Source organism: Callorhinchus milii, unplaced genomic scaffold (assembly GCF_018977255.1).
Source record: "Callorhinchus milii isolate IMCB2004 unplaced genomic scaffold, IMCB_Cmil_1.0 Scaffold14, whole genome shotgun sequence".
Taxonomy (NCBI): domain Eukaryota; kingdom Metazoa; phylum Chordata; class Chondrichthyes; order Chimaeriformes; family Callorhinchidae; genus Callorhinchus; species Callorhinchus milii.
In genome coordinates this window covers 12,822,860-12,840,088 of record NW_024704755.1, presented here as the reverse complement: position 1 = coordinate 12,840,088, position 17,229 = coordinate 12,822,860, and the positions used below count along the sequence as shown (strand labels likewise).

Sequence of the window (17,229 nt, the reverse complement as noted above, 5' to 3'; positions counted from 1 at the left end):
TGACTAGGCATCAGGAGGAACTTCTCTGTTTTTGAATAATGTGACAAAACCTTTAATGTCTCATCTGAACAATAAAATGGGACTCCAGTTTAGTGATAATCGACAAGGGTAAAATGTCAGCAAGGATGACTGTTCCAAATCTCTATTCCTTGACTCTTTAACAAACTTTAGGCGAGGATAGGATCAGACTTGACTGTGATACCCCAAGATTATTAGTAGCTGATATAGTATTTATTGTGCAGGTTCCTATGTTAGAATTGGATACCTGAGATCAGGAGATTGACAGTGTCTCTGAAACCAAACCTTAACATAAATCACTGTCTAAAAGAGAAGAGGTTTCTTCTGTTTGGGGCTATTACAGCTATTATTGAAGTTGGATTCTATTTTCGACGTGTTCTGAAATGGTAATCATATTACTGCGGAACAGGTGAAAGTCATTCCAGTAATGGTATAAAATGTATTTCTCATTGAATGTGTGTATATTTTAACTATGTTGGGCTACACTGACAACGTTAGTGGTAAATATTCTAAAGATGTAAAGAAGCAAAGTGGGCTTGAAATCAACATAGTGAACACAAATAAACAGTTCAAACAAATGATATTGAATATGGTACTACATTTAGTTTCTCAAGAATATGGCTGACTGACTTTGTAAAGTAAACTGTTGGAATGTGAATTATTGTTGTGCAATACATTATACTACCTGTTGGGCTAATCAATTCCTATTATTCATGTCTCGAAGAACATGTTGACATGGGTGGAGTAGCTTATGGTAACATTGAGATAGCATGCATTATTAATCTGTGGTACAAATCGTGTTTGTGCATGTCATGGCATAAATATGGAATAAGCCAGTTTTCATTTTCAAAGTCACATAGGCTATGAGATTAGTTGATATGTGACTTTTGTTTTATGAATGATATTATTGGGGCAAGTTTAAGCTGCTTTCCTTGTGATGATAACGATGTTTGTTGCTGATCTAAGGGAGTATTGTGAGGGTCAATCTGTTTATAGTCCTAACAATGTTTGTTCGTGAAATGAACACTGAAATATTTGAACAAGGTGGCTCCAGAAAGATTTCTATAGCTTTCCTGTTGCTCATTGATGCAAGCTTCATTTGTTGCAGAAAGTACAGTTGGTCTAACTTTTATATCGATTCTTTTTAAATAGTAACTGCAATATGAATACTAAATTAATACGCATCTGTTATCATAGTCGGAGGAGGGTACAGGATTTTGTTATGATTATTGATCATTACTTCAGGTTTCCAGCTAGCGTGAAGCTACTGCCTATAAAACACTAAATATGAGATTGCATTTAGAAAATAGGTTTAAGTCTGAAGTGCAAGTTTAGGACAGACACAGGGAAGTATTTCTTTCTAAAGAGGGTAATCAGCAGCTGGAACGGGTTATGAGGAAGAATGATTGAAATCTGTATACTGGAATTTCATTTATGAACCACTTACTGCTGTAATGAGAAGACATAAGGATAGATATTTTAAAAAGATGTTTTGGGTGAGGGTTCAGAGCAAAAGGATGCTTCTGGGTCAAACCAAGGCAGAAATTACGTTCGCTCTATATTTTTAGGGTGGGTTTCTCTGCTAGTGAATTTTTATTCTTTTCCCTCCCTGGTTCTGATGGTCCCATTATACAATGTGCTACGCCTGACAGTGGTGGGTGAGTTAAACATTTGCAAAGACCAGTCTAATTGTCCACTTTAAAATATGAAAAGATTAGTTTTTCTTTTGGGTTTCCCTCCTTCCTTTCCTTGAGGGAAAATGCCTTACCTGCACTTGGCTCCCCTTAATGAGGTGACTGAAATCAATAAATCAGACAGCAAGGAATCACTGGGTCAAGGGAATCTGAATTCACATAAATTGTTGCAATGACACAGTCATAATCTAACCTCTTATTATTGAGATCCTTTTACTGTTGACACATTAGTTATTACTCTTATAAGTGAGATCAGTGTCCAAGTCACTTTTCTGTGTTTAAAAGGCATTAAAACCCCTATAAAATCTACTGTGTGATAACACCATTATGTATGTTTACATGCTTATTCAACTTTGTGTGGCTAGGCTTGGTTGCAATTGGACTTGAGTAGAACCATCTGGGTTCTTGGAAGGTTATGGTGTAGTCAAAGCAATTGTAATGAATGGTAAAATATCATTCATGAAACTTAGTAAGTGCGCATAAGCTTCTAGCCTCTTTGTGCAAGTTATTGCTTTCTGACTGGGCTTGATGGTAATATATGGATGTGTTTGAACAGCTGTACCTGTCAGTCTGAAACCGATAATCCTGTGGGAGCCTTTTGTATATAGTACACAGCGTAGTTCAGTCTAAGCAGCTTCCCTCACTACAGCTAACATATTCACCAGGGTACAAGTGTATCATGGACATTTCCTTAAGTACTTGAGATGATACTTGTAACAGACAACTGCTAAAGTATTAGTTTACTTTGCTGATGACAGGGGTTTCCGGCATCAGATGTCTGTGTTGGTGTGTACTCAGTTTGTGAAGTGTGGGATTCGTCTGCTTGCCTCCTCTCAACCACATCTAAGTTTTACAGTTTGGGTTTTCTATGCACCAAATGTAAATCAAGGATTTTGAAAAATAAAGGTATTATTTATTATTATTTTAAAAGTAAATACAAAAAGAAATGTAGTTCAGCAATATCGATAGAGATGTCCAAGGCAGTACTTCAGTGATCTGGGGTTTCTAGTTTTTAATGATGCATTCACTCACCCCTGTAACAATCCTAATTGGTGCACACTTTATTCATAACATCATCAGTTTGTGAAGAAAACAAGTGTTCAGTACAGTTTACCAGAAGAGTGTTTCAGTTTGTTGGTCTTATCATTAAGACTTCATATCAACCTACTTAAATACAATTAAAGTTGCCATGCAACATAATGTGCTTATTTTAACTTTTGGCTCATAGATGTTTCATTACACCAGCCTTTGTAAGATTTAATGTCGCAATGTGCCCTATTGTAGACTGATTATATATCTATAATCTTGGCTGCATTAATTGACATGAAAATTTGAACCTAAGCATTGTTCATTTTATTTAATTGACATGAATGAATTTCAGAATCTTATTAAAAATTATAACAGTAAATTATTATAATTTTTCTCATGCGCATTAGGTTCTGAATTGAGTAAACAAAATATTTTGTTCAAAAATTGGATTGTACCTTTTGTAGACTTAGCATAATATTTATAATTTCTTCAAATATTTAGCAGTTCATAATACAGGTACTGCTTTTAAATGAATTGTTCCTTTTTTTTCTCAGGATTCTGAATCTTGGACGCTTGTATTCAGAGTACCCTTTCAGCACTCTATCCCCCCTTCGAGGCTACAGCAGCTACAGTGCTATGTCACGTTTTTGATGTGGTGGAGAAAACTTATCGCGGTGACGGATTGCGCTACCTCATCGATTTCCTTGTACCGGCTAAACACATTCTGCAGTGCATTCAGCAGGACTCTTGTGTAAGTGTGTTATAACTGAATATGATCAATAGGGAGTTGGGGGGAGAGAATCAGCACAACACTTGGTATGCAGTAAGGCTACAGTACTTTAATGCAAACTTAGAGTTCATGTATAGTCTTAAGATGACATTCCCAAGCAGTGTTGGGGATTTCCTGCATTGTTGTGAGGTGCTGTCCTTTGGATGATTCGGATGATGCTTTAATGCTACTTGAATTAGCAGTGGTCCTACTTGCTAATTCAACTGGCATTAAAGATCCCGTGTCACTGTTCGAAAAGGGAAGGGAGTTTCTTCCGGTGAGCTGGCCAAAATTCCCCCAAAATAAAATTGGTCATTCATTTCAAGGTTGCTTGTGGGACATTGCTTTGTGCAAATTGGCTGCCACGTTCACCCAAACAACAGACACTGCACTTTACAATATAGTTGCGAAGCACTTTGGGATGTTCTCCTGAAGGGAAAGGCCCTACACCAAATGTAAATGACTAAAATATAAATACTATAACCTTCCAATATGTATTGATCTGATTTGGCTTTTTGAAAAATAAAAATAGCAGAACAGAACAAGGTACACCCTCTTTTGTGTCCCTGTGGGTAAATAGTGAGAAACTGAGTCATACAAACCAGACAGGTTTTCATATCGGGTCCATCATCTGTGCTGGATGAGCAAATTTCAGCCGTGTGACTTCCTACCATCATTCATTCAAGGCATTTTTTGGTGCTATTTCCTTCATCTAGAGAAGGAACAGTGCTTACCACTGACCTTACCATAACCACTGGTAATGCTAATGGGATGAACTGAAATGAGTGAAACAGCATCAGGTTGTGTCCCAAAAATTAAATGCTTGATATTATGAAGTGTAATAAATACAAGTAATAAGTATAGTTAACACACCCATCTGAACTATTATAGGCAGACTTAAAAAATGGGGACTAATCTGTTGATTACTGGCTGGGAGCTAATTCTGTAAGTGTTATGCTATCTTACTACCAGTAAATGGTTGAGTATAAAAGTCTAAAGAGTAAAAAGAAGTAAAAGAAATAAAAGAGTATAAAGAAATAAAATTAAAGAAATTGCATTCTCTGTTTGATTGTTGAAGAGGCACGCCTACGGGATCTATTTATCATTGATTGCTTGATTAATGAAACGATTAACTTGCAAAGGTCAGCATGTGTGTCACAGTGAGATTGAATCGTGACAGTTTTCACCTCGTACGTCGAATTTGTATTGCTTCATTGGAATTTGGTTACAGCCAAACATAAGGGAAGTAGTCCAGTTCTGCTTGATCTTTGCATGAATTGGCAGGTGGTGCAACATGAACCTTTTAAACTTTAATTAATAGATATAATATAGTCCCGCCATCTCTGGACTCTAGTTAAAAAATAGCTTCTATTTGGATCATAAATTGAGCTTTGTGCATCCACATAGGGTTGTGTCTATGGAACTCAATTTGCTTAAACTTTGACGAGATGAATGCAATCAATGAATGCAGTGAAGCCAATTCACAAGAGACGTGTAAATATAGGTCTGTTTTCAAACTTTGGTACTGAATGTCTCACAGTATTTTTTTTGTATTCCTGCATTCCATTCCTAGTTTATTACTGTAATTTTAGTGGGTTTTTTTCAACATTGCAAAACTGGTCAGCCCATGAAGACCAGAATATCTGTGAATCTGTCAACAGTCTAAAGGTTAAATATTATATGTGAAAATAAAAGTTGTGAAGTATGTAACCCTAATCCTAGGAGGGAGGAATCCACAACACCGCATTGATTTAAATGAACATTTGGTTTGACATTTATTTCTAAATCTATGAAAATCTCTGAATTGAGCGTGAAAAGAATGGAATGTCAAGCCGGGGCAGAACAGAGACATTCTTCAGAGGTTTGGGTTGAGATGCTTTGTTCAGTGTAATCAGAAACCTATTTTCCCTGTAACCTGAATGTAGCAGCACCAGGTAGATAACCTGCTCCTTTCTCCACCATTCTGATTCCTCGTCACAATCACCAAAAGTTTAGTTTGCGTGAGTTTGTGTTTGCTTGGGATTAAAGCATTTTCTGGTTGTCATTAATGTTTGTTCTGATTCAAGATAATTTATCTATTCAGCAGATTAGAGATTGCCTAAAGGGCAATCCAAAGGGCACCATCTGTTTACGGGTGCATTAAAAAAAATTGCAGGTAAATATCTAATCTAGTAAAGTCAGTTAAAAGTTCCATTTAGTCAGTAAAAATGTGGCATGAAATTGTCAAAATATCCACAGCAAAGAAATTCTGGATCAAATTTTATGAATGTTTGTATTTGGATTACCACAGTCATGATTGGTATCCATGGCATTAGACCTGAGGCTGTCCAGCATTTTTTCATTATAATGTCTAGTGCTGCCTTGTTTTTTACATTGTAAACAATGTGCTGGCAAGAGTGGGAAGAGGAATTAAAAAGGGAGAGAGGGATTTATCCAGGTTCTGATCTTCAGTAACCCACAATGCTAAAAACATTTTGAAACAATGTTTGCATATCTTGTAAGAGAGCATTTTAATTTTATTTTTCAGCAAAGCTGTCTTAATTGTCTCCTACTTTCAGAAAGGCATTGATTTTTCCTGAAGGCATGTTTCCAAAACTGTTTAGATTAATTGATCAGAAAGATTTTAACATTCACTTCAGATGAAAGTTGGGTTAATTACAATAACTGCAGTGGAGTCATTTTATGCTGTTTTATATTATACTGCTGGCAGTACCGTCTCTTAGTTTTATTAGGTTCCTGTTTTTCATCTGTGCACACATGGAATATATTACATTGCGTAAATTATGCTATTAAATTATACATTCTGCGTGTGTGAGACCTTTGGAACAANTTTTTTCCCTAGAGCGACTGCTACCAAAAGAATGATGGCAGAGGCCAGAAGATTCATCTAAGTATTATAACAACAATTTGTGTTTATATAGCGCCGTTCACGTGGGTAGTGCACATCAAAAAATATTCTTGTTACATACAAGATCAAATAATTAATGGCAATCTCTTTTCTATTGCATATAGTTCAGATACAGTGGACTACTATTTCGCCATCAAGGTTGGCCTTTGTGCATCCATGAAAAAATTATAATACATCTTTCAGCTATTGACTGGCGAACTTTACGCCCTGGTGATTTCTACCTTCAAGTTGTGCCACACCTTAAGAAAACCCCACGTATTGTAGTAAAATGTCTTGCAAAAGACAGATACAATGTAGAAGAAGTCATAGTCCCCGAGGTCTCCTATACTTCCATCTTCACCATGGAATGGTTGGACAACATTAACAAGGAACGGACGGGATCAGCTTTGGAAAATTGTCTTTTGTCAACTGATAACAACAACTTCCGAGTCCCCTGGGAGGAGGTGGTGAATCCAGAATTTGTTGAGAAACCAAAAATGATTGAAAATATGACATCAGGAAGCTGGGCCATAGATCAAGAAATTATGTTTAACAGACGCAGCAATTCCACATTAAATGATCACAGCCGACAATGTGAGAATCATTCTGAAACAACTTGTGGAACCCAAAGATTTACTACAAATATGAAAGAAAAAGAACTTAAAGATGAGGTAAGCCCTACAAAAACTTTACAGTATTCACTAAGTACAGTTGGAGATGGTTTAGATATTTCTGGTACAGAAATTTCCCTTCAAGAACTTGAAGGGGAATATGTGGAACTTCGACAAATTTCAACGTTCAGTGAAAGTGGTTACCTTGTGCCAACTGGAAGTTCAAACATAAAACCACCACAGAGAATGAGGACTAATAGGCCATCGGAAACGATCCCATTTGAAGCCTCAACTCATACCCCTTGTTCCAAGCACCTTATATGTCCAAATCCTATGGCAGATGATCCCAATTTAACTGGGAGACCCTATTCAGAAAAAACAGACAGTTCATTTAATTTACACTGCAGTACAAGTGACGATGTGATTGAACAACGATCGCTTCCTGATGCAATTGAAAACAAATTAACATATCACAATCGGACTTGGAGCAACAATGAGAATAAAGAGCTTTGCGCAATTACAAAGATGAAGCTGTCTTCATCAGTGGAAACTGGCCTTCATCAAAAAGAAATGCATCATTATTGTTGCGGAGATGTTTGCTCATTAATTAACCAACCCACAAATGTAGTAGAAAACAAATTAAGCTGTAGAACTTTGGAATCTCAAGTTCCCAACCACATTTGCGAACAACAGTTACAAGATAGTCAAATTCAAAGTGGCACAAACAGTTCAACACCGAAGTCACACACAAAGATTGATTTGCAAGACTGTAAGAAAGCATGGCTGGTGAAGGAATTTCCCCAGGACAGAAGTCATCAAAATATACCTGAAGAAGATATAATTGAAAATGATAATAGTCAGCACATACGTGTGAATGAGCAGGAAAGCACATTGATGGAATTTACGACTGTTTCTGACACAGGATTTTCCAATCATCAGTTGACCAACTGTAATCTCCTGGCTTGTCAGCCATCAGCTAGCACTGCAGAAGTTTCAAATATTGCTGACAAAAAGTCTGCTAAGTACACACAGGCTTTAGATGAAAGCTCAGGACAAAAAGGCACATCAAAACAACAACCAGATTATGTTGAAAGTGCACAACTCAACAGTCAGATACCTACTTCAAATCTACAGCTTACTAGTGATGGAATTCAACCAACAGCAGAGTATGTTCAGCAAAAATGCATTGCAGATGTTCAATCAGTAGGTTCTGTCATTTCTTTAAACCATTCTGTCAAATACGAAGACGTTATTAACTCTGAGAATTTATCTGAGAATTTTGCAAGTGATGAAAATTCTGATCGTTCATTGAACGAGAATAAAAAGCACATAGGGGATGGAGTTGATGGATTGGTTGAGGAATGTACAGAATATACCACTTGCCAGTTACTGGATGATACAGGCACTGTTGAAAAATTATTTAATGAGGGTGTGAAACCTACAGCCAACTCTGATCATTCAGATCTAAATTTAACACTATGTACAGAATATTCAGAAGATCGTAGGTCTGAATGTATGAAACAGACTGATAGCGTATCTTCTGAATCCCTGGTAGATCAAAGTACAAATTTACATAAATGTTCAGTTGTTAAAGAAAAAAACGAACAGCACTTGAACAGTGGAACAGAGCAGATGTCAGTAAATTTGGAATATGCTAATACTGGACAAACGCAGAATGATTTTAACAAGCAAGATCATACTACAAACGATAATTTAGACTTGGCAAAAGACTCAAATGTACAACTTCATGAAAAAGTAGAATTATTACAAAACAATGAAAATCCATTGACACAAGACTTGCCTGATGAGTCTGTTGTGAAAACTACTGCATGTTATGAGGAAAAGAGTGATGGCCAAAAAGATTATTCCACTGTTGAAGAATATTGGTCAAATGTAGTAATGCTAGAATCTAGCATTGCCTACTCAAGTACATTAGGAACCAACAAACTTGAACCTCCTCCTGCAAGTACTGATGTAAATNAAAATATTTCCTTTGCCGAAACTGCACTGAAGCAAGATTCAAATGAGCGTAACGATGGATTAGAAAGGGAAGTTACTGAAAATGTAATCAATGTGAATGCGGAAGAAAGCAAGAAAAGCAAAGCTGATAAACATCCAGAAGGTATGAAATCCTTGAAATGTAAATTTTTTTTAACTATAGTATAACCAGTATTTTTGTTTTTCCTGGCATAGTTAGTTTGATTGCAAAATATTAGAGAGCATTTGAGGAATTCTTGCTGAATCCTTTTAACTAGAAATTTAACGTTGGATTTCTTTATTGCAATGTAATTTTGCAGTGTACCTGATTCATGGACATCAGTTGCCATGAGTTGATTCCGAATGGATCCCACAATTCAGATTGTCTGCAGGAGCATTTTATAACACTTTTTAATCTTAGTCAGAGGAAACTGTAGTTGCAGTAAGTGAATATTGCAGTCGGATCAGTGCAAGCAGTGTCCTATTGGAATTATTATGCATTGCGATGTGTTATGCATTAACCATTAAGCTTGTGAGGGTTGTAGTGTAGGAGTTCAACCACCCACTAGCTACAATCTAGTATGCTTCATTAAGAAACTATTTTGAGGAAGTCCAAGAGTTGTGAGCATTTACTAGTTGTGTCTCAACCTCAACGGGGGAAGCAATATCCATGGATGCAGTGATTAAATCGCTTCTTTGGCTACACTTAAGAGCATGGAATATGGATTTTTTTGTCATTAATGAGCATGTGAGATTTGGAATGGTGAACAGACTAAACTGCTAAGAAAAATGTAGCTCTGAAGAGATTGATTGGGCTGTAGGCACCCTTGAATGTCAGAGAATGCTTACTTTTCTATTCTGCTGTTTCCCTATCAATGAGAAAAAGAGGGTCCAACTAGTATTTTCAGGTTAGTGGTACCTTGTGAAGAAAGATTGCTCTACTCTGAGTGCCTGATTATATCTGTCATTGGCAGCTTCAATTTAGTTTAAAATATTGCTGACTGATTAAATAAATAATTATTGGCTATTATCACATCCTCCTGATGTCTTAAAGTGCCTCTCAGAATTTATTGCAGTATAAAATAGAGGATTTAAGAGAGAGAGTTGCATAATGTACATTAACTGACTAACTAAACTACAAAATGTTATTTGAAAACAAAATGTAACTTATGCAGTCGGATCAGTAACTTTACAGTATATCGACGCCACTATATAAAATGCAAGGATTATTAATGTAATAATCTAGGTAAATGTTGTGCAGGTTTTTGATGAAAATGTATAAAAACTGTGTATAACTGCTAGTACTGTATGTGCATATTTATTGTTGGGCTTCTGTTTGTGGTAGCATTCGACTAAGAATTCCTACTGAAAAATCTGCGATGANTTTTTTTGTCTGGTATTCTTTCTGCCTTAGTGCAGGACAGTTATCGAACGTTTTATTAATTTAGCAATGATTGGCAGTATGCAGTGGTGTATATTTTGCTACAATGTTATTAGAAACTTGCTTTTATTGCACTATTCCAGATAAAACATAGTAGAATTCACAAGCTGTGTGTTGAGCGATTTGCTTGAGTGTAATGCTTCCATCTATTTAGCATCCAACGTGATAAACAGGGACGTGTTCTTCGCCTACGCAATGGAAATGAGACTGTAGCAAATATCAGTTCACATTTTTGGCAAAACTATTTAGAATTTGCCAGAATACACTTTATAGTAAGAATTTTAACTTCTCTTCGTTTTGCATTTCTTGAATACAAATGTAAAGCACTGTTCAGAGAAATGTTCAGAATTTATATTCATGTTTTCATTAATTTTGAAATGGTCTTTATACTGTGTCAGTGAATAATTATCAGCTTGCACTAAATGTACAAAAGAAACCCTTCATGTGTTTTCTAGGCAAAGCAGTATTTTTGTCACATTTTGCAGATGCTGCTCCAGTCAACTCTATCATAGCATCTGAAAAGTAATAATAAACCTTGCATTTGATGTAGTGCCTTATCATGTCTTTGCAACATCTCAAAGCGCTTCACTGAATATACTGTAAAGTGAATTGACTATATCTTATGAGCAAAATATAGCAAGAGGCTGTACTGCAATGCAAGCGCATGATATCTGCTGATGCTAGCTCTCCTCACACTGGAGCTATCGACTTGAATCCCACGCCTCCTGCTCTTTCCCCTTTACGTCAATATTTTAACTTATTTGATTGGAATTTTACATCCTCTAATTTGAATCCAAGGTCCACCTGGATTTGATTTTCTGTTGCTGAGATGATTTTTGCCAATATCTTTTTGCCAATTGCCAGGAGACACAAAACATTACTCAGGCAGGACATGCACATTTGATTTGCAGTTATAATAATTCTTGCCTTTGATATAGCGTCTTATAATGTCGTTGAAATGTCTCAAAGCGATTCCAGAATATACTGTAAAGTGAATTGACTGTATTTTGTGGGCGAAACGCTTCCAATGCAAAGATGCTGCAATCTCAGTTTTGGATAAAGAACTGAATGGAGGATTGAATCTTCATTGCCTTACCATGTGGCACTGAATTTTCCAGTGGCCAGCAAGCGATGGTGAGGTGGAGAGGGGTGCACTAAGAGGGTACTAGGTACGAATTCCATATGCCCTGTGTCCAGTAAGCCAGGCGTTTACTGTATTTGCTGTATTCATGGAACATACAGACTTCAATTACAAAAATGATAATCCTTCACCTTTGCTCCCATGTTGTGCAGCATTCAACCTATGCAACCTATTCCTGGCCTCTCGATACTGAGATGCATAATGAAGACCACAGTGATTCATTGCTGCTTTTAGTTTTTCTCTCCCACCTGCAAACACACCTACAGGGAAGCATCTGCCCTCTATATAGTATTACCCTCAGTGGTTTAAGTGAATTTTGAAACTCATTGTGTGAGGTGAGGAGGGGAAATATGCCTGTATATTCACATCATTACCCTTTTGTGGGACTCCTACTGTGCTTCAAACTTGATTTCAGATTAAAACTGCATGACCCCACCATTTATCCTGTTATGACCACTATTGGACGTTGGGGAGAAAAATGCACTGCTAACCCATATTGGCTCTTCAATTTTCACAGGAGCTGCCAGGAAAACATTTCATAAGAGCTCATTTGCTGTTATGATGTTTACGTTGGCTAAGACTAAAGTTTTTTTCATGGCCACTTAGATCTTTAGTTCCTAGTACAGAGGTAACAGCTAACAACTAGAATATGTGCTTTGTGCAGTTTTTTTAATGGCTTTTGTTTCTGATTTGCAGTGAGTCACTCAGTAACATTATGATTGGCTGGAGTGCAGTAAGTTTAGAAATACAAAATAACTGCATTCAATTGAGTTAGACAATTGTTTCCCATTCTAATATCTTAATATGGAAATGCACTGAAAATTATAATTTTTGCAGGAACATAAGTGTTAGCTACTTATCAGTACATATCTGGTTTGTCCAGTGCTACTGATGTCCTCTACAACTAGCTTGTGGAGGAAGATGCAATTGAATTGCAAATTAAGGGCTTGTTGAATGAAGATGAGCAATGACCAACACAAAGCATTAATTTAACAGACAAAAGAAAATGCCCTGCATTGTACGACTATTGTATAGGATATTTAGCAACAATGTTTTTGCAATTACTTCTATCCAGTTACTAGAATATTATACGAGTCACTATGCAACAATTAGATGGAGATAATCAGAGGGCTGGGATAGTTCCAGAATAATATTTTAGGATGCACCAAAACAATTCAACAAGAGGACTTCAGGCAAATTTCAGTTCAGACGCCAGTAATTAGGGCCTGAAACATCTTGCCAGAGGGATGATTGAGGCCAGCACATTGACTTGTTTTTTTAAAAAAACGGGCTGATGCTGCGATGGGAAGACTGTACAGTTGTTCCAGAAAAGATGAGTTCAAATAGGCCAAATGACCTTCTTCACCCAAACCAATCTTATGGTGATGCCTGACAAGTGGAAAAATATGAAATCTGTCTAGAAAACTGATGAATCTGGTAGAGGCTAAAATGAATTATTTGCTAACCCAGTACAGTATTCAAAAACTCAAGAAAAGCTAACCACGCTGTCTTTAGAAATAGTTTGTTGCTTAGAATCAAGTGTCTGTGACTTAAACTTTTTGGATTTTAAATTTTTTCCATATGTATACATGTATATCTAAATGCAGCAATCATCCAATTCAATTCCTTTTTAATTTTATTAAATCTTTTCTACTAGGATTTGATTCCAAGACAAATGATGAAATTGATACAGGAAATCAAAGCTGTAACAAAAATACATCTAGGCTGACAGATCAACCGCCAAAGTCCTCACTGGCTAGACAACACACTGTGAATAAGCAGAAACCCTTGCCAATCAAGCATGAGGCTTTGTCTTCTTCACCACTTAAATCTAATTTGCCAACCCTTTACCAAGAAATCAACTTTGATGTTCTGCATTCCGGTGTAGCGTGTTTGACTGGTATGTACTTATTATCGTATCATTTTCAATACTGTATTCATAGCCTTCGCCACAACTATGTAAATGTATATGTTGGGGATTGTACAATTATCATGTATTGCCTTGGTTAAGAAGTATTAGCATTTTTGATTTAGTGTATCTTTGCTTACACAGTTGCAGTTAAGTGACATGACTTCTGCTTCAGCTGCTGACATTATCATTCACTAATCATGGCAGCACTCTTCACCTCAGTGAGCCAATAAGAAACCGCTGTGTCCTTTTCAACCCCCAGCTACCCTTACAAATCTCACATTCGTGCCGTGACCCATTCTGTCTTTTCCCACCTCCGCAACATTGCCTGCCTCCACCACTGCTTCTCATCACAGGCCACGGAGACACTGATCCACGCTTTCATCGCATCCCGGCTTGACTACGCCAACTGCCTGCTCGCTGCTCCCCCCCCCCCCACTCCCCCCACTTCTCCGACCTCCTAACCCCATATTAGCCTGTCTGCTCCTTCCGCTTAGCGGACACCAACCTGCTTCAAATTCCACGCACTTCCCGTTCCACCATTGATGGTCGGACATTCAACATCTCTGCCCCCACACTTTGGAACTCTTTCATGCAATCCCTCTGCCTCACCCCCTCTCTTGCCTCCTTCAAGTCTTTCCGATGTGAAGGGCGCTATACAAGTCTAGTTTGTTGTTGTTGCTTGAATTCCAGGAATCCCATTAGAAATTGCCACTCGTTAGAAACATTACCCTTTGGGTAAAGTGCTTGTAGTGTTTTTAACAATTCTGTTATCTTCAGGTACCAGAGATAAATCTGGTCGTGCAGTGGTGATTATAACAACAAGGAACACAATCTGGCTAAATCCACACTGCAACGTCACTGAGCTTGTGCGGCTCCTCGTGTATTTTTCCAGCATTCCCAGGTATGTCAACAGTCTGAGCTTTTCAATTAAGTAATAATTGAATTCATACAAAAAATGTTTAGAACCAGTAATGTAATAAACAGTTGAAAATTGTAGATTGTGCCATTGCAGAAAAAAATTGAAGCAATCGGATCTAGAACCATGTTTTTTGAGGTGCTCTTAAGAGTTAATCAATATATTCATCAGAGGAAGGTAGAATGCGTCTTTCACTGGGGGACGCTGAAACATTGGGTGAATGTGGCAATGGCCACCATCCAGGTGCTGCCATATCTTGAAGCAACAGGATGGTAATCAATGTAAAATAAATACAAAATACCGTATAACATGATTTAACTCATTGCTTTGTGTTTTTCGTTCTTTATAGACAAGAAATCCGTCTGGCAGGACTAACCATTTTGGTAGATGCCCGGCGCTGCTCCCCTGTACCTGCACTCTTTAAGGCTTTCAACATGCTGCAGGTGATAATTCTTTACATTTATGGAATGCAATAATGTGTGGGACACTTCAACTTTTAAAACCAAATTACCTTTGAACCTTAGGATGTTTCCACCTCCTGATACAATGGCAGTCACCGTTAGAAAGTCATCTGGCTAGTGATATGAGTGTATGTTTTCCGATGTAAGCTATTCTAATATTAGTGGTTATAATCCTTGTTGCTTTCCCATACTACACAAGTACTGTACCGAATCTTTGCTACAATAATTTAGCAAAACAGACATTTAAACAAAGAAAACAAATGACACTTGTGTACAGTTCTGTACAATTTATTGGTTTAATTGATTTCAGAATGTGACATTCCTTATACTTTCCCTTATATAAATTAAACTTCCCTATTAAAATGAGCAAAACTGTATATGTAATTATTTTGTAGAAACAAGACTAAAGTTTAGGTTGCATTTTACCTTCATTTTCTCTCGTCAGAAAAAGTTGATATCAGAAAATGGATTTTCTTTTGTTCTACACAACCAAAAATGGATTTTCTTTTGTTCTACACAACCAAAGACTTGAAACCCTCTCCTTGTTAAAGTTTCTCATGTCATGTTCTATCACAAAAATAATAGAAAGAGAAAAGGTAACTTATCTAATGTCCTGCAAAGATTCTATACATTCGGGCTGATCATGAACTGAAGCTCACTTATTCAACCACCTAAGCAAATCATCAGGTCAAATTCCAGAATACTTGGCTGTCTTACTGCTCCATCATGTAACTTAATATGTCACTAATCTACTTTAAAAAGAATACTCAAATAATTTACCAGAAGAAAGTGTTGCTTCTTAACATTTCGAATGGAAAATTCAGTTGTACCAACACCATTGAGCTACAGATTATAAAACATCATAATGTTTTTTATAACAGTGAATTTGTTCAAAACTCTTCTTTTTAAACTGCCATAAACTTGCTGACATGGCTTTTGAACTTCCATCTAATTCTTGTTGTTTTATTGTCAGCTTTCCAAATAGTAAGCTTTATAAATAAGCTTTATGCTAGTAACCTGCAGCTGCTGTTTGCACACAGCAGCCTCACTCCTCACTCCCTCTATTATTCATGCCATCTGTCTTGTTCAAGAGAATGAATCAACATGGATTAAAAAAATCGTTGTGTTCCCTTCTTCGGGAATAATTGCTTTGTGCCAATATATAAATAATCACCAGGATCTTTGTTGCATTTACACACTGTACTCCTCAATAGGGAACTGCATTACAAAAATCAATCCTTGAGTGAGCAAAAACCCAATAACTCATGAATGATAAAGTTGCAAGTGAGTGTATAGTAAGAAGCAATCTAATTGAGAAGTACAAATAATTTCATTAACCTCAACAGCAAAGTTCAAGTGGCTTGTCAATTGAACCTAAGATAAATTATTTCATTTTAATCGTTTCCTCACACAAAATATAATGTACAGAAACACGAGACATTGAGGCACCATTTCCACATCTTTTTCTTACTATTCTTTACACTATGTGCAGGAATTTTCTATACATAGTATATAAACTTGGGGAAATAAAGATTTTCCCGAGTAAGTCATCGCTCATCTTAAAATTATTAATTTTAAAAAGGATTTCAATACTTCAAAAGTCCTTTTTTTAAACAAAAAGATACAACCGTTTGAATTGGTGATGCCCATCTAAAGATGTTACTCAACAAAAAGTGACTCACTGAACTTTGCTATTGAAAAAACACTTGTTTATTAAAAAAATTTAGAAAATAAGCACCGGCTTTATTTTCCTCTTGAGTCATTAATCATCTGATTGTGGGACATCGCTCTGTGCAAATTGTTAGTTGGATTCGCCCACAAAATAGGTTAGCCGTAACCACTTTACAATAAATTCCTGTTAGCCCTTTGAGACATCTTGACAATGTTATAAGGTGCTATCTCAAACCCAAGGACGACAATGATCATTATTGTTGTTGTTATTTATTATTATTATTAGTTATAATAGTTATTATTATAATAATAATATTATTATTATCAGTTTCCTTTTTCTTTTATGCACATGCTTCTGGAACTTGAAGATGTGTTAAGGGAGAAGCCTACGAATGTTTTGGGAGTTTTATATTTCCTGCTGCATTGTAATGCCATTTAGTGTAGAATCCCTCTGATAATGTACCTGAATCCTGGAGATTAAGCCCCTATAGGAAAGGATAAGTAGCTATGTTTGCTGGGTTTTCATGCATGTATGAGTGAATAACATTCATGTGTGCTCATCAGTTAATAACATAGAAAAAGTCAAAGTATAAATATTTAAATTGCTAAATAATATCATTTAGATTTTATTTATGATTTTTTCAATAGTGTTTCTCCCATACCTAATATTTTCTGAAATACAATGTGCAAAAATGTAATCTG

General features: G+C 36.5%; 1 protein-coding gene across 1 annotated transcript in view; it reads left to right on the top strand.

The window, feature by feature from the left end:
- Positions 1–3,306: 3,306 nt before the first annotated feature.
- The window catches only part of plekhg4 (pleckstrin homology domain containing, family G (with RhoGef domain) member 4), a gene marked incomplete at its 5' end in the record, with an annotated part of 65,091 nt that continues 51,168 nt past the window's right edge, over positions 3,307–17,229 (top strand). Inside the window, 5 exons of the mRNA XM_007907568.2 lie at positions 3,307–3,492; positions 6,523–9,130; positions 13,225–13,467; positions 14,257–14,380; positions 14,745–14,838. Coding sequence (XP_007905759.2) covers positions 3,307–3,492; positions 6,523–9,130; positions 13,225–13,467; positions 14,257–14,380; positions 14,745–14,838 — 3,255 coding nt within the window. The remainder of the gene's footprint in view (positions 3,493–6,522; positions 9,131–13,224; positions 13,468–14,256; positions 14,381–14,744; positions 14,839–17,229) is intronic.